At 37.2% G+C, this 23,687-nt stretch overlaps 1 protein-coding gene across 1 annotated transcript in view; it reads left to right on the top strand.

Moving 5' to 3' along the window:
- cngb1a (cyclic nucleotide gated channel subunit beta 1a) overlaps positions 1 to 20,413 on the top strand; it is a 49,124-nt gene extending 28,711 nt beyond the window's left edge. The window contains 20 exon segments of the mRNA XM_053500762.1: positions 63 to 379; positions 1,375 to 1,407; positions 2,113 to 2,239; positions 2,380 to 2,397; positions 2,488 to 2,583; positions 3,858 to 4,012; positions 5,420 to 5,638; positions 6,397 to 6,605; positions 7,300 to 7,350; positions 8,298 to 8,384; positions 8,551 to 8,615; positions 13,344 to 13,466; positions 13,562 to 13,703; positions 13,790 to 13,949; positions 15,087 to 15,184; positions 15,675 to 15,758; positions 16,255 to 16,373; positions 16,460 to 16,606; positions 18,838 to 19,018; positions 20,040 to 20,413. Coding sequence (XP_053356737.1) covers positions 63 to 379; positions 1,375 to 1,407; positions 2,113 to 2,239; positions 2,380 to 2,397; positions 2,488 to 2,583; positions 3,858 to 4,012; positions 5,420 to 5,638; positions 6,397 to 6,605; positions 7,300 to 7,350; positions 8,298 to 8,384; positions 8,551 to 8,615; positions 13,344 to 13,466; positions 13,562 to 13,703; positions 13,790 to 13,949; positions 15,087 to 15,184; positions 15,675 to 15,758; positions 16,255 to 16,373; positions 16,460 to 16,606; positions 18,838 to 19,018; positions 20,040 to 20,291 — 2,683 coding nt within the window. The 3' untranslated portion in view covers positions 20,292 to 20,413.
- Positions 20,414 to 23,687: the final 3,274 nt, after the last annotated feature.

Below are 23,687 nucleotides of genomic sequence, written 5' to 3'. Positions count from 1 at the left end.
TAGGGATTTTGGGATCATGTTGCTCTTATCATACACCCTCTCTTATAAATCCTAATGTACAGCTGTCTGGTGGATGTGTGTCCTGTTGAGGAGCTTGAAACACATATAACTGAGATTACAGAGCAAATCTTACAAAAGGAGGAGGCACCAGAGCCACTTACTCCAAAGGAATCCACTCCTGCAAGTCAACGTGAGGCAGGAGATGCCCCACCACTGGAGGCAGTTGTCCAACTACAACCTGATAGAGAAGATCAAGTAAGAGCAAAAGACCATTCACCTGTATTGTTACATCTGTTTAGACGCTAACCTGTAGTGTCTCCAGTTGTAACCTCTAAGCTTGCAAGACGTGTTTCAGCTCCCTTTCTTCCAGCTGTTATACATATAATTAAACAAATTCGAGCATCATCCGTCTTGAGAGATTGCCATTTGACCGCAACTAAAGATTTCTATCCTGAAATTGCAAAGAAGGAGTCTCATTTTTGGGACTACTATGCTGCAAAATATTAATTGGTAGCATAAAATTGCAAATAGGAATTGCAAGCAGGGTTTGCTATTTTAGGAATTGGTATTGTGGGGATAGCTATTTACTGCTTTACTTATTACTTCTATTCCACTGTTGAAACTAGGTATTGTTTTTTTTTTTTTTTGCAGTTGCAAAGTGGGACTGTTAAGAGTTCATTGCATGTTCAATGATTTTGGGGCTTTTTCGCTTCCCACCACATGGGACAAAATGTGATTGGGTTCAAACCCATGACCCTCTGATCATTGTACCAACGTCTTAACCACTAGGCTACCCTTGCCCCAATAAGTTCTATTTCATTGATTGCTAACATGCAATTCCAAGTGGTGGGAACAGGCTTGAAAGGTCAATCCAGACTTACTGTATACACCCAAATCACAGATCTTAGCTCCTCTATCTAAAAAGACTGTCTGCCACATTCCATCTATTGAGGCATTCCTGGTACAGATTCTTATAAAATGCCCAGGGCATCTCTACTGGCTTGTCTCTATTAAGAGGAGCTATGGATACGTCCTCAGGTTATCCTGAATTGTTAAATCCCTGCAATCCTGCAGTAGAACCTCATTTCTTACACTTTACATACTGTATTAAAGGACTATTCATTGGTCATGATCTTATATTAGGATCACAGTATAGGTTGACTGAGACCACAATATTACGTCCTTCTACACATCTGGTACAATGACTTTGACTGCAGCTAGCACTGAAACTACAAGTAGGGTCATCATTCTGGTTATGAATTTATGGATTTTCTGTATGGGTTTTTTTGTTGCAATTAGGGATGGGTTTCCTAGAGGCTTGCTTTTTCAGGGTTTGCATTTTTGACTAAGGAACTAATATTCTCCTTTCCCTACAGGAGGATGAGACACTTAAAGAGGAACGTGATGGTCAGTATGGATCATGAAGTGTACACAAAGTATGTACATATGTACAGTAAGGTGTAAATATGCAATAAGCCCTTAAGAGTCAAATGTCTGTATTACAATTTAAAATAATCTGTCAGATATTTTCTGGGTTTTTTTTTAACTATAATCAATCATTTTTTTCTATCTAACTATGATTTATAATAAAAACATATCATAAAAATTACCCTGCTAGAATCACATTTGTAGTGACATCCAGCAACTGTTCTGCAGCAAAATCCCAGATGTTGTCCTTTCCTTCTCAAATCCTCTGTAGCTGCTAAAGGAAATCCAATTTACCTTCACAAAATTTCATCTGCCTCAAAACCTGTCAGAAGCTCCTGTAATGAAAAAAGGAAACCTTTTTGAGGCTTAAGCAACAGGCTTAAGCCTCAAAAAGGTTTCCTAAGTAGCAAAACACAAACACACCCACAAACAGCCCAGAACATATCCCAAAATCCATACAACCTACAACCTCAGCAATTCCCTTTTTCCTTTGATCAACCAGCCCTGAAGCAATCACTCAGGTGAATTAACTGGTGACTTGTGTTCCTCTTCCAGTTAGTTGTACATAAATGGCCAAGATTGTCAATATTTATTCAGATCCTAGATCCTACAGTACTTTTGACCACAGTGATACAAAGTGCCACAGAGCACTACTTTCTGAAATTTTCTTTGATGCAATCTCAGAATGTCCTCATGTGAATGTAGAAGAAGTCGAAGATGGATCCATTTCTACTGTACCACAAATTGTTGAACCTCAGGAGTTGAATAGTGTCACCCTAACTGTACCCATTACTGTACTGGCCACCCACAGGTGAGCCCCACATTAAAAGCTCTCCTATACTGAAATAGCTTTGGAATAGTGTGGTGTTTGGAATTGTGCTAAAACCTTTATTAAAAAAAAATCCAATAAAACATGTTCTCTGTTTGCCCTTACTTTTTAAAATGCTGCAGCAAAGCAGTCCATGTAGAGTGAGTCCTGAATTTACACTATTAAACAGTTGAAAATTTGTCCAAGTTGGTTCTTTTCTATTTTTTTATGCTTGTTCATCTTTATTTCAGGAGGGCTTCACAGGCAGACAACCAAAGTAAAGAAGGTGAAATGGAGAAACATCAAGATCAGACCCCCCAGGGTGGCCTCCTCACTGTGGAGGAAGAGTGAGTGACTGGTCTTCAGGTCTACAGTCTCTGGAATAGTCTTGTTAAAGAAATAGTACAATGAACAAGTTTACAATTAAGAGAATCTAATACAGTAATGATTATATAATACAATAATACAGCACATGGTTATACTTAGTTAAACTCTTAATAATGACATAGTAGTAAAAGTAAATCATCGCCCCCTATAAGGATGGCAGTTTTAGCTTTATTGTTTAATTGTTATCTCTCTGGTTAAGGTTTTCTATTATACGCAAGGCTGTAGTGCAGGCTAAATGCATGTAAATAGCGTTTACACACTTCCTAAATTTCTCAAATATAATGAACCACCTTTGACTAGTGTTCCCTCAGGATACAGTCAGAATATTTATACAGTTTGGGCAAAACAAACTGTAGTGTATTGTATATTGAGTTGCTTAGTCAGCATTTACATTACCCCAGCTCTCTACTGTCACCACTCACATCATCTTGTGTCAGTCTATTGATCAGTTAAAGTTTGACCAGCTTTTTTTGCCGATGTTGGCAAAAGACATTGAGCGCAAAGTGAAAAACAAATTTATAATAAAACTGTGTTGTGAATATGTTAAAAAAAAATCTTCCATACTTTCTTTCATTGTTTTATAGTTTTTATGGCAATTTATACATTTTATGGACTTATTTTTTTTCATATTGTTGTTTAACAATATATTTTAGCTTTGGTTCATATTTTTTCCAAAAAAAATTCCTAGTACTTTTTTACTGGTATGTTGTGGTCCAGCATACCATGATCACATACTACAGTATAGATCATAATTCACCCATGTTTTTGTAACCACTAAAGCCCTGATTACATGTGATAGCCATATTTAATGAGGATGGATAGATTGTAGGATGATGTGAACAAAAAACATAAAATTAAAAAATTTAAGAAGACAGACATTAAGCATGTAGGAAAACTTTGGGAGATTTAGTGTTCAAAACTATATTTAAGGCACTGATGATTGATTAGTTAATGATTAGATGCCAGCCATGGTAAATGGATGCAAAGTTGGCTAGATTGTTAAAATTGTTGCTTACCATTACAATATTTTTGTTTATAGAGATACTTTTAATAGGGAGATCAGACCATTCAAAATAGATTTTAAACCTTAATGGGTGAGAATGCTATTAAAATATCCTTACCACACTTGGGAATAAAAACCAGGCATAGATCACTAAAAGACGGGGAAGCAGGGAATTTAAAATGTTGAACAATTTGTTGTTGACTTATACCTTTGCTCCCATATTTGTGGCAGTGATGCTGAGCGTCCTCTCTCTTCGGCCAGTCAGAAAAGTGTCATACTTAATGAACGTCTGCAGGACCTGATTAAGTTTTTTAAGGAACGAACAGAACGAACTAAAGAAAGGCTGATTGACCCAGATGAGTCTGAAGAGGACAGTCCCTCTGCTAGTAAGTAGATGCAATTGTAATGGGTAACAAAGAAAAATAACATGATGATTTAATATGCTTCTAGGACATCACAGACTCCCAGAAGAGCTTTAATGCACATTGACCTACTGTAGATTTAACATCTATCTGGAACTACAACTAGAGTAATGGATACCATAGTTCCACAATACCAAGTTAAAGGGACTTTTTTTTTCTTTTAAAGCCCACTTTACACAGCATGTTGTTTTAGCCCTAATTGCTTTTTAACTAATTATTTAGTTGTAAGTTAAAATCCCACTAACTAATGCACAGTGTTGGGTGTATCGCGTTACAAAGTATGGGTTACTTTTTTGACGTAAGGAGTAATCTAACGTGTTAGGTCCACCATTTAAGTACTCTGTTATTTAGTTATATTTTTAAAAATGTAATCCAACACAAAAAAAAAGTGTCATTCCGTTAATGTGAGCCACCGCGATTGCCCGCCGACGTTCTGCTGACGTTCCGCAAAGTCCTACAAGGTCGGCAAGCATCGGCAAGGACCGGCAGAAAAATTAAACATGTTATGGCCACCGCGCGAAACCGCGTAGGTGAGATAGGGGTATTATGGGCCAAACTTCGCTGAGTGATGATGGTAGAATAATTATAAAGGTCTTGTCTAAAACAACATGCATGGGGAATCACATAGGAGTTTTTATTTTCTGCAGGGGAAAAGTACTCAAACTAGTTACTTTTATCAGAAAGTAATTCTGTAATGTAACCGATAACTTTTTACTGACAGAAATTTTGTAATGTAATTAGTTACTTTAAAAAGTAACATCCCCCAACACTGCTAATGGATACCATAGTCCCACAATACCAAGTTAAAGGGACATCTTTTTCTTTTAAAGCCCACATTACACAGTATGTTTTTTAGCCCTTATTGTTTTAAAATAATTATTTTGTTGCAAGTTGAATCTTTCTTAAAAACGTCCACTGATTTAATGCTATTGCATTGACAACAAAGTTCTGGCATGTCAGAATATTTAAGGTCAACTCTCTGCTATGATGCTCATCTAAATGAGCATCCAGAAGAGAAGATGAAACCTATGGGACAGTAACAAATACAGTAGTTGTATAAAGGAAATGAAAAGGAAAACAGAAAATATTCATTTTCGTAGCAAAATTGCAGGTTTATCATTTTTCAATGATCTTCATTATAAGATCTGCCATGGAGAAAACACTCTCACAGTTTTTGCTTTCTGGGGCATCTTATAATCTTAAAACTGCTCTGTAATCACATTCTCCAAAATTGGCTCAAATTGACTAGTGAATTGACTTAAACTGTCCTACCATAATGACCTCCACAATTTTTTCTCTTTAATTTTCCCGGTGTAAATGCAAACTTTCAAAGTTGAGATGACATTTCATTTTCCTTGTCTGTATGTGTAGCACCTACGAAAAAGGCCGCTGCTCCTTCACCCCCTCCACCTCCACCGCCTCCTCCACAAGAGGAGCAGAAAGATGTTCCTGCTGCCGATGAGATCGAAGAGGAGGAGTTCCTGGAGTTTATGGGCTACCAAATCAAAGTACCCAAGGTGCCTCCAATGCCAGACTGGCTGAGAGCCATCGTGGAGTATCGTTTCCCTTCAAGCATCGATCCTTTCACTGGTAAAACACTCCTTACTACCCCTTACCCCATAATAAAATTGGATATACAGTTTGACAGGCAACTTCCACTTACTACAAAGGTGACTTATAAAGCTGAAATAGATAATAGAAAGAAGAAAATGCGATAACAAAACCACATTGTACCATTACAGAAAATTTACACAGTGATTTTCATGTGAAATTTGCACATGGTTTTAAGGCACTTAACATTGTCACTTGTGTCACTTCTTATGTGAATTTATTAACACATATATATTTTAACAAGGAATTTTTAGCACAAATCATTTTTACATATAAATTTTGTGATTAAAATAAAGTTATTTAACTACGTAAGAGGATGAAGGCCTTCATAAAAATACAGTATGTTTGAGTTCTGACTTTTTTTTTCTCCAGAATTCTGACTTTTTTCTAAGAACTGTGACATTATTCTTAGAAGAATGTTTATTTAAATGTTTTAGAAAAAGGGGAAATTTTGCAGAAAAAAAACTTGTTAATTCTTTTTTTGTAATTTTTTTGTAATTTTTTACACAAATCTTTTTTTTTCACATTTTATCAATTATTTAAATATATGTGATTATACTGTAAATTACTAAAAATACTGTATAATATAAAATGAAAGTGCTTATACTATTCATTAAATAAATAAAAATATTATTATCCTATTAAATATAAAAGAAAATACAGAAGTTATAGAGTAGGTGCAATACAGTAGCTGCTGTAATGCTCATCACAACTTTGTCTGTTTTTCCTCTGGACAGATCTGATCTATGTGGTGTGGCTGTTTTTTGTGATGTGTGCATGGAACTATAACGTGTGGCTTATCCCGGTGCGCTGGGCGTTCCCGTATCAAACACCAGAAAACATCCATCTCTGGCTGCTAGCAGACTACTTATGTGATACTATCTACATCCTGGACATTGTGGTCTTTCAGCCCAGGCTACAGTTTGTCCGTGGGGGAGATATAGTGGTGTGTGGAGCGAGATGGATAAATACATGCATTAGATTTCAACAGTGTACTTACACCAATCAGCCATAACACTACAACGCAAAACATTAAGCATGGTTTTGTGTAGGTTTGCCTTGTGCCACCTGGGCAGTACTGGCCCCGTTGGGTATTACTTTACAAGACCTCTGGGGTTGTTCTATAGCGTCTGACACCAGGATGTTTGCGGCAGATCCTTTTGGTGCTATGGGTTTTGGTGTGGAGTCCCCCTGGATGCTAGAATCGATTGAGATCTGGGGAATTTGGAGGCCGGATCAACAATATAAAAAATTTTGCCTGCTTAGCCTCATACATGGCAAGATGTGGTGCACTGGTTGTCCTGATATGTTTCTGTTTTGGCCACCATTGACTTTTTTCAGCAATATACATTGGCTTTTCTGTGGGATCAGACCAGACAGGCTTGCATTTGGTCCCCACAGGTATAGAGGTGTGTGGGTGCCCATAATCCTGTCAGCAGTTTACTGGTATATAATTGATAATCAGTGCTATTAAGTTCACCTGGTGGTGGTGTCGATGTTATGGCTGATCGGTATATATGCAGGCAATACATGCAAAAAAGGAACATGTAAAATATTTTACAGTATAATAGTTCACTATCATTTTTAAACAGATGGGTATAGTGTTTGGCAATATATGTCTCTTAATGTTTGTGTTTCAGTGTGATAAAAAGGATATGAGAGAACATTATATGAAAACAGAACGTTTTAAGGTGAGTACTGTGCTGAGTACATGGTATTGTTGCTTAGTGGTTAGCACCTTCACCTTCCACCTCCAACACTGGGGGTTCAAATCTCATACAGTCTGTGTGCAGCCAACCGAATAAAGGAAAAAAGGAATGAATAGCCTTTAAAGAAATGATTTTTACAATAATAATAAATTAGCTGTACAAAATTACCTCTTACAATAATTACAGTGGACTGACCAAAACATATTTGGTGTCTGAGATTAGCCTCTTTAAATTGTACTAGAATTATCAGGATAATGTAATAAACAAGTACTTGAAGTCTGTGTCACCACATGCTCTTATGACCTTGTGTAGTAAATGTTAAGCAAAGCACACATAGTTTCTAGATAAACAGGTTGTTTTGAATAAAAGCCCTTCATCAGCTGTATAAGTACCCTGCTTTATTATAGACATCATTCAGCCTTCTTTAATACAGACTAAATAAATTACACTTATACGCAGCATTGCACAGCAATTTTTTTAAGTGCAACACCTTTTCAGTCCTTAAATGTCAGCAAAAATGTAATCATTTATAGCCTGCAGATAAACACACTTTGCTTGCACAGTGGTCTGGAATGACGCATTTGTCTAAAAATATTTTAAATGATTTTGAATGACACTATTTTCAAATAAGATTAAAATGCTTAACAGTTTAATTGAAGGAAGCATATAATTATATAGATGTATATAAATGGAAAATGCGAAAAAATGTACAGTAGCTTCAGTGCTAAAAGTAAACGGGCAAACTTTAGGTAGTCAAGTACATATATATATATATATATATATATATATATATATATATATATATATATAAATTGCCAAATGATTTACATATTACATTGCCGAATTTAACATATTAGTAGATTATACATGGGATTTCCACATAACTACATTTGCTTTTCCAGCACTTGACTGATATCTCGATGTTTCAGATGGACATGATCAGTCTATTGCCCCTGGACGTTCTTTACTATTTCACAGGTGTTAAATCTGTCCTGCGATTCCCACGTCTTTTAAAGGTAAAACTAAATGTGTATCTAAGAGGCTAAATGTGTAGCCTCTTAAATACACATTTAATTACAGACATTTGTTTAAGAAATATACTTCTCCATTTGCAGTACAGACAAAATAATAATTATTAATACTATTATTATTATTATTATTACCTCTCATTCTTTCTGTTAGTACATGGCATTCTTTGAATTTAATGATCGTCTGGAAGCAGTGATGAAAAAAGCCTACATTTACAGGTAAGCCTAGCGTACACAACATTTGATAATATACAGTAATCAGTTTAAATGCATTTCATTCCTCCTTAACATTCCATTAAAAAAAGTACATATTTAATCTTCTCTAAGTGTAATAATAATGTGTTTGTAAATCTAACACACACACACACACACACAAGCACAACCGGTATCATCTTTTTTTATTGCTATTGATCAAGATAATTAGCTAATACAGTATATTGGGCTAATTTTGCAACACTACTGAAAGCCATGTTTCAAGGGGAGAAAACATTTATGTTCGGGACGTTCCGAGCAGACCCTTTGGGTTTTGTGTGTCTCAACACCCAACACCCAAGAGTGCCTCTGTGTTTAGTGTGTGACTTGTTTGTCCAGTGCATCCTATGGATGCTTGGTCAGATGTTATCTGGGAAATTTAAAAGCTGGATAAACAATCTTGGACTTTTTGTCTGCTAAGCCACATACATGACAGGATGTGCCGCAGTGGGTCTTCTGATAACTTTCTATCAGGGCCAGCATTAAATTTTTTTTCAGCAGTTTGTGCTACATTGGTATTTCTGTGGGATGTGGTAAAAAAAAAAATTCAGTCGCAAAACAAGACAAGTAGGAATTCTGGATAAGCAAAATCTGTATGTACTGTATTTATACACACACACACACACACAATAGTATCTACGATATTCACAAGACTGCTGTGTGACCTTGAAAATGAATGATTACACACAAATTTGCTTTTGTCTTTATGTCTCTAAAGTTTCAGTTAATAGACAAAAAAAAAAATTAAAAACAAGAAGCTCAGCCACATAGTATCAAGCTTTTAAAATTTTGCATAGCATTTCTCTCCTTTTGTCCTTCAGACAACTAAACATAGCATAGAAAAATTAGAATATGGTGCAAAAGTTCATTGACTTCAGTAATGCAAATTAAAAGTTGAAACGTATATGTGATAGACTTATTACATGCAAGCAACATAGTTCAAGCTGTGATTTGTCATAATTGAGATGATTATGGATTATAGCTCATGAAAAGCCCAAATCCACAATCTCAGAAAATTAGAATATTGTAAAAAGGTTCAATATTCTAGGCTTAAAGTGTCCCACTCTAATCAGCTAATTAAACCATAACACCTGTAAAGGGTTCCTGTGCCTTTAAATGGTCTCTCAGTCTGGTTCAGTGGGAAGCATAATCATGGGTAAGACTGCTGACCTGACAATTGTGCACAAAACCATCATTGACAATAATCGCAAAAGAAGTTGGATGTTCCCAAAGTGCTACAGTATATCAAAGCACATTTATAGAAAGTTCTTTAAAAGGGAAAAGTGTGGAAGAAAAAGGTGCACAAGCAGCAGGGATGACTGCAGTCTGGATTGTCAGGAAAAAGCCATTCAAAAGTGTTGGAGTCTTTCACAAGGAGTTTACACGGGCTTGAAATGTCGTATTCCTCGTAAGTCGCTCCTGAACAACAAACAACGTCAAAAACTTCTTACTGTACCTGGGCTAAAGAAAAAAGAACTGGTCTGTTGCTCAGTGGTCCAAAGTCCTCTTTTCTGATGAGAGCAACTTTTGCATTTCATTTGGAAACAAAGGACCCAGAGTCTGGGGGAAGAATGGAGATGTACACACTGCAAGATGCTTGAAGTCTAGTGTGAAGTTTCTACAGTCTGTGTTGATTTGAGGAGACATGTCATCTGCTGATGTTGGTCCACTGTGCTTAATTAAGTTCAGGGTCAATGCAGCTGTCTACCAGGGGATTTTGGAGCTTTTCATGCTTCCCTCCGAGCTTTATGAGGATGCTGACTTGACTGGCCAGCAAACTCGCCTGACCTGAACCCCATAGAGACTTTATGGGGCATTGCCAAGAGAAAGATGAGAGACATGAGACCGAACAATGCAGAAGAGCTGATGGCCACTATTGAAGCATCCTGGTCTTCCATAATACCTCAGCAGGCTTCCATACCACACCACATTGAGGCTGAAAAAGGGGCCCAAACCAAGTACTGAGTGCATAGAAAAAATCTGTTGTAGGTTTTCAATGTGAACGTCATCAGTCAAAACATAAAGTTCAAATTACATACAGTATACTATGTTTTTGTTGCAAGGAATAGGTTCCTTTACATTTATGCATTCAAACGTATAAAGGTTGAGCTATTGATTCAGCAAAGAAAATATTTATCCATGTGCCTTTGAACACCTCTAAGTATTCATTCTACTAATGAGAGACCTTAAGTTGGTCTAAGCCACAACCTATTTTAGGCATGCACACATCTTTCACATTGTTTCTACAGCAGTGGTTGTTTTAAGGCCTCGTGCGTGGGCTTGTCTTTGCTATTTGTTTAATCACTAATTAATACAAGAATCTTCTGTTTTCCTTCATGATGGAACATCGTCCTGTGTTCTTCTGCTGCAGGTTGTTTACCTTACCAAATTTCTCTGCTAGGCCTGCTCCCATGCACGTCTGCTCCCACACAATGTGCTATGGAGTTATCTCGCACCGTGGTGAACAAATCTCCCTTTGAGATCTTGCAGCATCTTTTATAATGTCCCTCTGCTGCTCCATAAGAATTTCTTGTTGAGTTATTATGTCATGGAGAAGCGCGGAAACATTCAACACAGGAAGAACAAATCTTACATGTTATGAATGGGTCATATCTTGAGAGGCTTTTTCTCTGAGGTCTGGGGGTTTCATGATGCCATGGAAACTGTGCTGCCTGCTCGGGAGATAGCAAAGTTGTGTCCTGTTGCCATGTAAATTTAATGTGGTGATCTGTGATGTCTTGTGATGCTCTGGCGGAACTTCTTGCTTGCCATGCCCGCTGGGACATCTGGTGACGTGGCAGAGTTGGTTCAGGCATGTCAATCGTTTGGTGTAATGATGACCCAGAAGTTTTTTCATGCCACTCAGAGGCAGGACCTATCTCCAACAAAGATGGTCTAGAGGTTTCTGCAATCTGTGCCACACCCGCGGACTTTTGGTGCATTAAAGGCAGGGGGTTTTGTACAGTATTTGTCTCGGACTCAGTTGTAAATTATTAGAAGCTGAACAAATCCATTTGGATAGTGGTGTGGTAGTCTCATCATCAGTGCTATAATCATCCAGTAGGCGCCTTTATGTTACGTCTTTAGAGAAGGCAAGAAATTGAAAATAGATAGAAAATACTATTCAGCGAAATATTTCCTTTTTCCATTCAAAGAAATGTGCATCATAACTTGTTAATCAGCAGCACAGTCATACAAGGGCCTGTCAAACACATCTGTGTTAAAGAATTACATAATATACACACAATCTTACTTTAATTTACATTATGGTGGCTTTATGGTGTCAGGCTCAGCCTCTGACTGAAGATCGGTCTGCTGTTTCACAAGAGTGTGAGTGTGCCATAAACACACACCTTTCTTCAACCAGATTGCAGGCACAACCTCCACTTCTTCAATATCAACAAAGCTGATAATGTGGTTCATGATTTCTGCAATCAAAACACAAATGTGGATAAACAGCTTGTAAAAAACGATAATATAATGGCAAATACAGTTAAATCAGTTATGTCATTTATGAGTTGTACTTACATGTGCGGATTATGTCCAAGTGTAGCAAAAAAAAAAAAAATGTGATTACAATTCAGGGTAAAAGAAAAATAAACGCACACACACACACACACACACACACACATACACACATCACCATCATTTGAAATGTAGAAGGGGTTACCCATTACAAACATCTGTAAATTACACCAACTAATTTTTGTCTAATTTTAGCCATTTTTTTAAAAAACCTAATAAACCTATATAGGACTTAGGATCATGCAGTATAGAGTGACATCCTTTTGATCATCACAAAAGAGGCAATAAGATTAACTGAATTTATGGTCATTTCAACCGACTACCCAGACATGACTGAGCAAAAAATTAAAAACTGGGACACAAATTGCACAAATACACACAATCACATGTTTTTATGGTAGTTTTCGATGGTTTCTATTTCTTTTATAATAAAAAAAATGTATAACTTTTGTTCTACCTGACATATCCAAAAGTACAAATATACAAGTTTTTATATAGTTTAGTATAGTTTATATACAGTAAGCACTTTTTTTTCTATTATTATTGACCTACAGTATGCTGGCACACTTTCTGGCACGTATTGGTGCTGCTTGAGTTTTAATGGTTTTAATAGACAAAAAAAGAAACATCTTCATAGTATTGTATACTGTAGTATAGTATCAAGCTTTAAAAATTTTCCATAGGATAAATCAGGCTGGACAGACCAGCCTTTGGAACCCACAGGCATAAAGGAGCCTTTAGTTCCAATGATCCTGTCACCAGTTTACTGGTATATAATTGATAATCAATGTTATTTAATTTATGCAGTGGTTGTGTTAATGTCTGGGCTGATTGTAGGAAACGTCAACACATTTGTGATAATGATCATGTAAACTGATTTGCACATTCAGTCATATTTTCCTCATGCCTAATCTCTTCTACTGAAGCATGTACCCAAATCAAATTATAATGGATATGGTCCAAAGTGAACAGCAGAGGGGAATTGTGCAAAACCTTTGAACCATGATCCTCTTTGGACCATTTCCATTTTTCAAATATTCAGATGCAGAATAAAAGCAGTTGTTGTCTGAGTTTTGGAACCAACTGCATATTTAATTATCGGCAATTCACTCAAATATGTTCATGTACAACTACAAATAGTGTTCTCTTCCACTCATGTCTTGCTCTCAGAGTGATCCGGACCAGCGCATACTTGCTCTACTCGCTGCACTGCAACGCCTGTCTGTTCTACTGGGGTTCTGATTACGAAGGCCTTGGCTCCACTAAATGGGTATATGATGGCAGAGGCAACAGGTGACCCCTCCACCATACACTTCAAAGTCTGTTGGGGGTATCTAGATACCCAAATACACAAAAACATACTGTATGTGTGTGTTTTTATGATGTAGTTATATCCGCTGCTACTACTTTGCTGTAAAAACTCTGATCACAATCGGAGGTCTCCCAGATCCCACGACGGTCTTCGAAATCGTCTTTCAGCTGGTCAATTACTTTGTGGGAGTGTTTGCTTTTTCGATTATGATCGGTCAGGTGGGTAAAAGAAAAGAGTTGCAATGCTACAGAGGGATTTCAGACATAAATTGTCTGAAATAGTGTGTTTTATTTTTTTTTTTTAGATGAGAGATGTTGTAGGAGCAGCTACTGCAGGTCCGGCATACTACAGGTCGTGTGTGGACAGCACGGTAAAGTACATGACCGTTTATAAGATCCCACGTGAGGTTCAGAACAGAGTCAAGACCTGGTATGACTATACGTGGCAATCGCAAGGCATGCTGGGTAAGAGCAAATTGAATATATGAGGGTGAGTCAAGAGTTATCCGCACTCTAGTTATATAAAACATTCCGTTGGTGTTATTACTGTAGCGCTACCATCTCGCAGGTTACTGCTGCACAGGTCTGACATGTTACATCAGTTCTTTTCTAACTGCAGTGCATGCAACAATGGATCCCTTACTTGTGATTTGCCCCAAAGAAGAGCAGCGTGCAGTGATTAATTTATTTTTATCTGAGGGACACCTGCTGCCAAATTAACTCACAGAAGAGCGCAAACAGAAGTGTTTAGATATCTGCAAACAAAAGTAATACAAAAGCTTGTTGACAAATAGACAAAGTCTATCGAAAATCAGCAATATTATTTTAATAGTTAACTAAAATCAACTCTGCAGAAAGAGTGTGGATAATTTTTTACTCAAATGTTTGAAATGAAATTGAAATTTACTTGACATTTATTCAGCGTATACAAATGCAACATGAATGTATCATTACAGCACACTCATTAATTAAAAGAAAATGTAATCAATTCATGATAATTATTTTGCTACTTTACAGTATTCATAATCTTGGTACACATTGTACTAGAGATAGAATGTTACTAACGCAGCTACTAGCTAGAAAATGCGCAAATCACACACTCATCTCAAAAGTGCATTTAGTTGGACAATGCAATATGTACTTAACTAGTTTCAGAAAATTCCTAAATAGTTTATATTTACAAATGAACCTCGAATCTTGCTTCCAGTCTGTGTGTGCATGTTCTATGTGTTTGTGGGTTTCTTGTTTCCTCCCACAGTCCAAGATATGCACTCTAGGCTGAATTGCATTTTCAAATTGCACATAGTGTCACATATTCGATTCCCAGCCAGTGCCCAAACCCCCCAGCCACTGGATGCAGTGCCGGTCCCAAGCTCGGGCCAAACCCGGGCCAAATAGCGCTGTAATATAATTGAGAGTAATTAACAATACAACACAGTTTAAGAATTAGACACACACTTGCTACAACCATAACACCACTGTCAAACTACACTAATATTCAACCATCGAGCATGTCTTTGCTAATTAAATTTGGTGTAAGTGGAAACTTGGAGAAGTTGCGTTTTTCTATAGTCAAAGTTGGGAATTTGTCCTTACAAATAGATGAACAGGAGCTGCTCATACAGCTGCCTGATAAGATGCGTCTAGACATCGCAGTGGATGTGAACTACTCCATTGTCAGCAAAGTGGCCCTATTCCAAGTGAGTAACTTGAAAACAGACACTCACCTACAGTAGACCATGGAATAGATATACAGTTTATTTTCTGTAAATGATAGACACAAAGATTGTAATAAAAAGTTATTAAGCACTCACTGAAAAAATATCATGAATGTAGGCAAATGTATATTGTATTTTCATTTGAAAGTTTATATTACAGCAAATACAAGATCACTATTTTCAAGCTTTGAATGTTCTTCTTCTTTTAATAGGGTATTTTACTACTATAGAAATAAATGCATAAAATTAGTGCCAAAAATATAAAATAAGACTATTTTGCAGACTTAAATTTAGTTAAAAGTCTAGAAACAGGTGTAACAGTGTTATATTTGGTTTATGGTAAGAAATATTACATGTGCTTGACTATATTTAAGCTACTGTATGTACCAAGCTGTGATGTTCGTTTTTCTGCACTGTTATGCAATGAATTCTTGCCATCTTATCGCCCTATGTGCCTGGCTTTCATTCTCAGGGTTGTGACAGACAGATGATATTTGACATGTTGAAGAGACTAAAGTCTGTGGTCTACCTCCCAGGAGACTATGTCTGTAAGAAGGTTAGAGATGATGCACATTTTTTAAATTTTATTCAGCAGCATTGTTGAATTGTCAAATCTGATTGGCCAGAAGGTGTTGATCAATTGACAGTGGTATCAGCTCCGTGACAAACATTACATGTTTGCATACTGTTGATACACTTTTTTAAACTAGACATAGTTTTTCGAGGAAACTACTATAAATAATTTTCCCATGCTTGATGTATTTCCTGCGGGTGCTCCAATTTCATTCTACAGTCCAAAGACATGCAGATTTTGACAGATTTGGTGTTTCCAAATTCCATGCTTCCATGCATTACAAGATTACAATACTATAGCAAATACTAGTATGGCTGTAATTCTGGCATATATTTACTGTAACCACATGATTGTGAATGTGATATTACAACAGTTAGAAATTAATATCAAGCAAGTGACATGTTGGAAACAAAATGGCCAAGTGTATTTTTTTATTATATACAAGCTAAAGTAAGTAAATCTGCTCTCTCTGTTTCAGGGTGAGATTGGCAGAGAGATGTACATCATCAAAGCTGGAGAGGTACAAGTGGTTGGAGGCCCTGATGGTAAAACAGTGTTTGTGACTTTGAGGGCCGGATCTGTGTTTGGGGAAATCAGGTGAGTGTACTAAATTGTATTTTGAGTTACCATCATTTCTGGCTATTACTTTTGTGTATAACCAGATAAATGCATTTCTCCATCAGCTTGCTGGCTGTAGGTGGAGGGAACAGGCGAACAGCTAATGTGGTGGCGCACGGCTTCGCTAATCTCTTCATCCTGGATAAAAAAGACCTCTCTGAGATCATGGTGCATTACCCAGAGTCGCAGAAAATACTGCGCAAGAAAGCCAAGTGAGAGGACAAGGGCTCTTATTCTTATACACACATACTGTAAATTAAAGTCAACTTAGTATAAGGACACTTTTGGTTTGGGCATGTATTATAACTTGCACTTCAAATTTAGATACATAATGTCATTTGACATGCGGAATGATGGATTATTGGTTAGCATTATTGCTTCACATCTCCAAGGTTAGGGGTTCAAATGTCTCCTTGAGCCTGTTGGACTGGAGTTTGCACATTCTCTTCATGTTTGGGGTGTTTCCTCTGGGTACTGTGATTTCCAAAGTCCAAAGGCATGCTTTGTAGATAGACTGGCATTTAAAACTTGCATGTGATATATGAGTGTATGTGTACTTGTGCCCTGCAATGGGTTGGCACCCCATTCAGTGTGTACCCTGAGTTGTGCTCCAAGTTCCCTGGAATTCAGGGCTTGAGACAGATACAGTAAATGATAACCAGTATAGATAATGGATGGATAGGTCTTTTGACTTTTATTTATAAATGCAAGCATAAAATTCATCTTCAGCTATATTATGTTTAAGGTATACAATCAAGCAGTGGAAGTTATTACACCTTCACCACTTGATTGTGGACCAAAGGCTAGCCTTTCATTTACAAAGACTCGGGTGAGACTTGGGTACACATGATTCTTTCACCAGTTTGCTGGTGTACAGAATATAGTTGGTGATAAATGTTACTCACTTCACCTTTCAGTGGTGACAATGTTATGGCTGATCGGTGTAGATCTGATGCTCTCTAAACAGTACTAACAAATTATACGGCATCCAAAGAAATATAAATGGAATGACTTCTTTATTGCTTTTTAAACCGTAAACACTTTTAAAGTACCTTTGGGGAACTGAGGACATTTTCCCAATAGCAGCTGGTAACTAATGGTTTCTAGGTCCTTAAAGTTTTTCTAACATATCTGTTTAGGATTATGAGGCTTAGCACTGTCACCCCCACATTAAAGATTGGGGGTTTATATCTGGCCTTCAGACTGTGTGTGGGGGGGGGGATTTTTACACCCGCCACTGAATTTAAAGTAAAGCACTCAAGATGTGAGTGAGCAAAGTCAAGACTTTCAGCTTTCATTCAAGAGGTTTGAAAAAAGTATAGAATTAACACGTCAGGAATTACAGCTGTTTAAATACACATACACACCCATTTTTCTTTGGATTATAAATGGCTGACAAGCAGTTGCATGGCCAGGTGTGGCCTGTTCCCTTATTACTCCATATGACTAATCAACTGTAAGTTTCCCTTTAGCTACACATGGTTGTGAAGCCTCTGTATTTACATTTATAAAGCTGTCTCTTGACTATAGACATGCCCAACTCAAGAGTGTATTTGACTTGGCTAGATGTTGTGAAAGGGTTCTTCTTCACCATGGACAGGATTCTATGGTCAACCATTCTAGTTGTCTTCCGTAGTCTTCCAGGCCATTTGCTGTTGCTGAACTTGCCAGTTAATTTCTACATCCAAACTGTTTTATTGGCCATTCCAAATGTTTTTGCTTTCTTATTAATGGTCCTTTTTCCCAACTCAATGATGGCCTTCTTCTCTTGTATTGATGCCTCATGTTGAGAGTTTGTGTGTGTGTTTGTGTGTGTATGAAAACGGCTGTAATTCCTTAATGGTTAATGGCACACTTTTGTCAAGCCCCTTGAATTAAAGCTAAAAGTCTTAACTTGTTTCATTTTAAATGTAATGTGGTGGTATACAGAGGCCAAATGCCATCAGACTTTTCTTTGTTCCAAAAGCTGACTGGATTCTTATTTCCACTCACAGTACTCCAATTATGTCTAGTCTGTGTGACTCACTTACAGCATAGATCTGCTTGTACGAGTTAAAAAGGTGTCCTGAACCAAAATGGTGTACAGTTTATGATGATGATGTTAATAAAGGTTTAATTATGATTAGGCAGAGGTGGGTCTCATAATACCTCTTTACTGCTCACCCATGGATTAGTGTCTGTTCACTAATGTCATTTTACTTTATAGCTATTTATTCATTCAAATGTGAACCTCAGGTCTATGGATATCCGGAAGGCCCACAGCAATATTTACTGCTCTAACAAGCCTTAATGCTCAAATCATTAACATGCCAAGTCTTTTCCTACATGCATTAGTTGTTTTGAAGTATATACAGTAAAGTATCCTCTGTATTGCCATGTGTTCTCATAAACTGATCATCATGTCTTATTTCACCGAGCTCATTTGTGTGCTTATGTTACTCAGGAAGATGCTAACGAAGGATAAGAAGCCTCCAGAAGAGAAGGGCCTGGGTAAGGATTCTGGTCAGGTGATTCCAAGACGTCCAGAGACTCCCAAACTATTTAAGGCCGCCCTGGTGGTGGGCAAAGGAGAAACATTTGCCAAATTGAAAGAGACCTACAAAGATACTGGAGCCACACTAGAGGTGCATACCTTTTTTTTCTTTATATAAATATTTAAAAGGGCAACATGTGTCCATTGTTACATCAGATTTCAGTTCCTGAATTTTGGGGTGAAACTCTTGTTGTAGTCCATCTACCTCAAGTTTTGTCACATAGAAGAAGAGATGGTTTTCTGCTCAATTTATTTGTACAGAGTAGTTTTTTAGGTTACGGTACCCTTCTTGTCAGTTTAGACCAATCTGCTCATTTTCTTCCAACCTCTCCATAATTGCTATTTAGGAGAATTGGGGTATTTTTGGCTATTTTCATAGGTTCTTGTAATAGAATTTATTCCTGTAACAGCCAGTTTTGTAAGAATATTAGTAGTATTAATGTGTTTCCTATGGTTATAAAACCATAATTAATTGGTGATAACGGCAATTTTATCCTCTTGGTTGGTAGATTCGGCCAATATTGTTTAAAAAAAATTGTAAGTTGCTTAAATAAAATTCAAACAACTTTAAAAAATTAGCAATAATTTCGACCAAATCTCCTGACCAATAGGGTAAATTTGGCTAGTATGGAAAATATTGCCCCAAGCCCCCAACATCACAATTTTTTAAACAATCCTAAATATAAAGCTCGAAAAATTCAATTTAACTAGGATAAAAATCGAAGTATACTGTACTTAAAATAGATATAAAAATAGAAATAGAAATATACTGTACAATAGAGCATTTAAATTTTTTTCGAAAATTGGTGGAAGAAATATGGTGTGCAAATATGCATAAAAAGTGTCTTATTAAGGTGCTTTATTAAAGTGTCTTTGTGCAATGGTCCAGAATTTAAACATAAACATGTAAGTGTACAGTAGACGTAAGTGTACACTAGTGTAGTAGTGTAGATATGCCTGGCTCTAGTATATATGTGTACAGGAGCATTCCAGACAATGTTTGCCACTTCTAGAGTTTTACTTTATATTTACTACTTTTCATTTGAAATCTTAAGTGATAAGTAATGTTTCTTATAACTTTAAATTTGTCTCGTCATGTCTCCATCTCCCAGCCTTCCGGCAGCACATCAGCGTCCACCGCAGCCATACCTGTACCCCCTCCCTCACCCGTTCACCATCGCTCACCCATCCAGCGCACAGTTACACAAGACGAGGATGACATGGTGGCACAGACTACTGACAGCACAGTGATCATCCGCATGACTCCACGCCATCATGGAGAGGAGATTCTCAGCGTTGAAATGGCGGAGGAAGATGATGGATCAGCTGGGGAAAGCAAGCAGGAGGGGCAGAAAGAAGAATAGAAGTTGTAAGAAAGGATGAGGAGTTATCAAACAAGGCTGGGGAAAAAAACATGCAACAATCATGCTTTTACTATTATGGAGAATTATTTTAACTGAAGACAAACCAAAGTGGTTTTTGCTATTTTATTATATTTAGTGATGCTTTTTTATTTTAAAGTCATGGCTGAATTTAAAATTAGATAAGTTTAAAGGAAGGAGGTGCAAGTGTGTATGTGAGTGTGTTTCACAATCTGATATCTATAAAACACTCTGCTCTGATTTTAGGAGTGCTGCCTACTTTTAAACTGCCATGTTCATGCTGTCTACCATTAAAGTCCTACCTTTATGTGCAGCAAAGTAACACAGATGTCATGGTTTCTGCATTGGTGTCATTTTATTAGTGTATTTATGGTAGGTATGTCAGTTTAGCAAAGACGGAAAGGTTACAGAAAGGATAGTGTTTGTTAGCTAGGCACCATTCTTAGTTCTATCATAAATCAGGGGATCTGAAACTTAAAATTCAAATGTCTGGATCTAATTTCTGTTCACGATCAATCGTTTGGAGTTGTTAGGAAAATGTTATTAAACCTGCTTATAACCTACAGTACAAGCAATGTACAGTACATTCCCATTTAGAAATTACATTCAAGCCTAGTGGGAAAAAATGCCACTGTTTAAGAGCAGTCAAATGCAACCAACGCTTAAACCAAAGCAACTTTAACTTTAAAGCAACTTACACAACATAAGTGTCAGAAAGATTCCAAAATGCGTTCCAAGCTAGTGCACATGTAATCACACTGTTTCAACTTAAAAACCTGAACAGCCCCAACTTTCAACATTTAAACAAAGGTCTTAAAAATTAATTTGTTAGAATTACAGGTTGTTGTTGTAACTACAGAGGAACCGCAGATTATGAGCATAATTCGTTCCGGAAGTGGGCTCGTATTCCAAAACACTTGTAAACCAAATTTAATTATCCTGTAAGAAATAATAGAAACTCAAATTATTCGTTTTTCCGCCCCAAAAAATAAATACATAAAAATAATTATTACAAAATATAAAGTAAAAATAAAACAAATTAACCTGCAATTAACCTTTTAAAAAGTAAAAATAAATCCAGACATCCCAACATCACACACACATTAACGGAGAGACTGTTTTATTGGGAAAAATTAGCAAGGAACATCGCTACTCACACTCGCGTGAGTGCATAATAACGAAATCACTGCAGTAAAGTAAAAAAAATAAAAAATGAACTGCCACTTAATCTTTGAAAAGAATCGCGACAGAGCAGAGTTTCTGTGTAAGGCAGAGAGCGTGCGTCTGTATGTGTGTGCGAAGCCGAGAGGATGGGGGGTATGAGGGGTTTTGTAAAGGCGAGAGTGTGTGTGTGTGTGTGTGTGTGTGTGCGTGTGTGTGCGCGCACGTAATTTGACATCGTGGTCCTTTCCTTACACCAACAATTCTCTCTGTCGCGATTCTCTTCAAAGGTAAAGTGAAATTTAGGCTGATACAGAGAGGGAAAGAAAAAAAACATTTTTAAAACAATACATGCACGCTGTACACACGCGCTTACAAACACAAAATAAAATATGTTTTACACGCACATGTGGTCACAGTGTTATAGTAAACAGTACACTCGTGCACGGATGTTGATTATACTAGTAAGTGATAAGCACTAAGACCCAGCAGGGGAGAGGATTACTTGTGATCCCATGGGGACTGCTGTGGTGCCTCACATAAGCCCTTAAGCGGGAAGAAAACACAAAGAATTTCACCAGCTGATCCAAGTGGACTAAAAGATTGAAGCTGACTGGCGATTCATTCTGAAACGTTGGGATTTTTCATCATGCTGTGGCATGGAAAATTCATAAGCATTGCTTAAGGTGACGCTGTATATTCTGAGCATGCTGTGAGCATGCTGCCGGCTGTTATTGGTGCCATGACGACAAAACTATTATGCTGAGCCCTAACCTCGGGCTAGGATTGCTGTAACAATCTCCACAAGAAAATTAGAAAACTTTAAGTTCAGCCTTTATTTGTCCCATATGCATTACTGCACAATGAATATGCATATCCCAGCATAATTGAGGACAGAGTGCAGAATCAGCCATGATACAGCCATGACTTGCCGCCTGGTCCAGATAAATCATATATGCTAAAGTAAATTAAAAGATTTCAGAATTTCTGTATAGTACAGATTCGTCAGATACTCTTACAGATGATTTGTGGCTTTTGCTCCCTATTTAACATTGTCACAATCTACAGATTGTTCTCTGTGAGCCCCTTTAGCCCTTGCGCATGAAACTACTATGTTAATAACATTTCAGCATAAATGATGAGATAACAAGCTGTCTTTACTGAGCCTTTTATTTTAACGGCTAATGCTGCATACTTATGACTCAGAATTTCTGAGTTTCGACTAGGAAAATTCCTAAACCAAACAAAACTAGGAAGTACTACTTGTAAACTTTTGGTGGGATCCTCAACCCTGAGTCCAGCAAGATAGAAACCATCATGGCTGTTTATAGCATCAACAGGAAAAACAAATTAGCACTACTTAAAAAAAAAAAAAGCGCTGTATATACTGTATACAGTAGGTGGTTGTTTAGGATCAATAAGTATACAGATGCTATGTTTGTAAACTTTATAACACTGTCAATTCACTTAAATACATAACACTTATCACATGTTAAAGATTCTCAGCCAGAATTTGAATGGAAGTTGCATAAAATCAGCTGAACTTTTTTGTCGCTTGAAAGTAATTTCAAGTTCTTTATTCCCACTTCTACGTTAAGTAGAATGGAGCATTCACCATTAATAATAATAATAATAATAATAATAATAATAAGCTGCTGTAGACTGCTCCTCTTACAGCACAAAGAAGTGGTGTACCAGTACCTAAGAAGGCCATCTCTGCTGGCCTCAACCTTCAGAGCGCTTGCACTGACGTCAAGTCATAAAGGTGTCTAAAATGAGAAGGGGTTCAGCAGACTTTATTTCCTAAGGAAGCTCAGATCCTTTAATTTATGCAGCAGGGAAATGCTAAAAATGTTTTATCAGTCTGTTGTGGCCAGTGCCCTTTATAGTGCTGTGGTCTGCTGCAGGATCAGCATCAGTACCAGGGATGCAGGGGTAAATAAAATCATCCACAAAGCTGAACATGTAACCGGACACAAACTTGACAGTCCGGAGACAGTGAGGGACAACAGATCGCTGAACAAACTCCTGTCAATCATGGAAAATCCGTCCCACCCACTACATGTTGTTTTTATATATAGCATCAGTACTGTAATAATTTATATACAGTAAGTTACAATTACATTATGTCCCCCTTACTACTGTTTTGTAACCTGCTGCTGCTGTAACACAATAATTTCCCGGACAGAATCAATAAAGTCTATCTATCTATCTATC

The sequence above is a fragment of the Clarias gariepinus genome, chromosome 7 (genome assembly GCF_024256425.1).
Source record: "Clarias gariepinus isolate MV-2021 ecotype Netherlands chromosome 7, CGAR_prim_01v2, whole genome shotgun sequence".
Classification (NCBI taxonomy): domain Eukaryota; kingdom Metazoa; phylum Chordata; class Actinopteri; order Siluriformes; family Clariidae; genus Clarias; species Clarias gariepinus.
The sequence above is the reverse complement of the archived record's forward strand: the minus strand, read 5'-3'. Positions and strand labels throughout refer to the sequence as shown.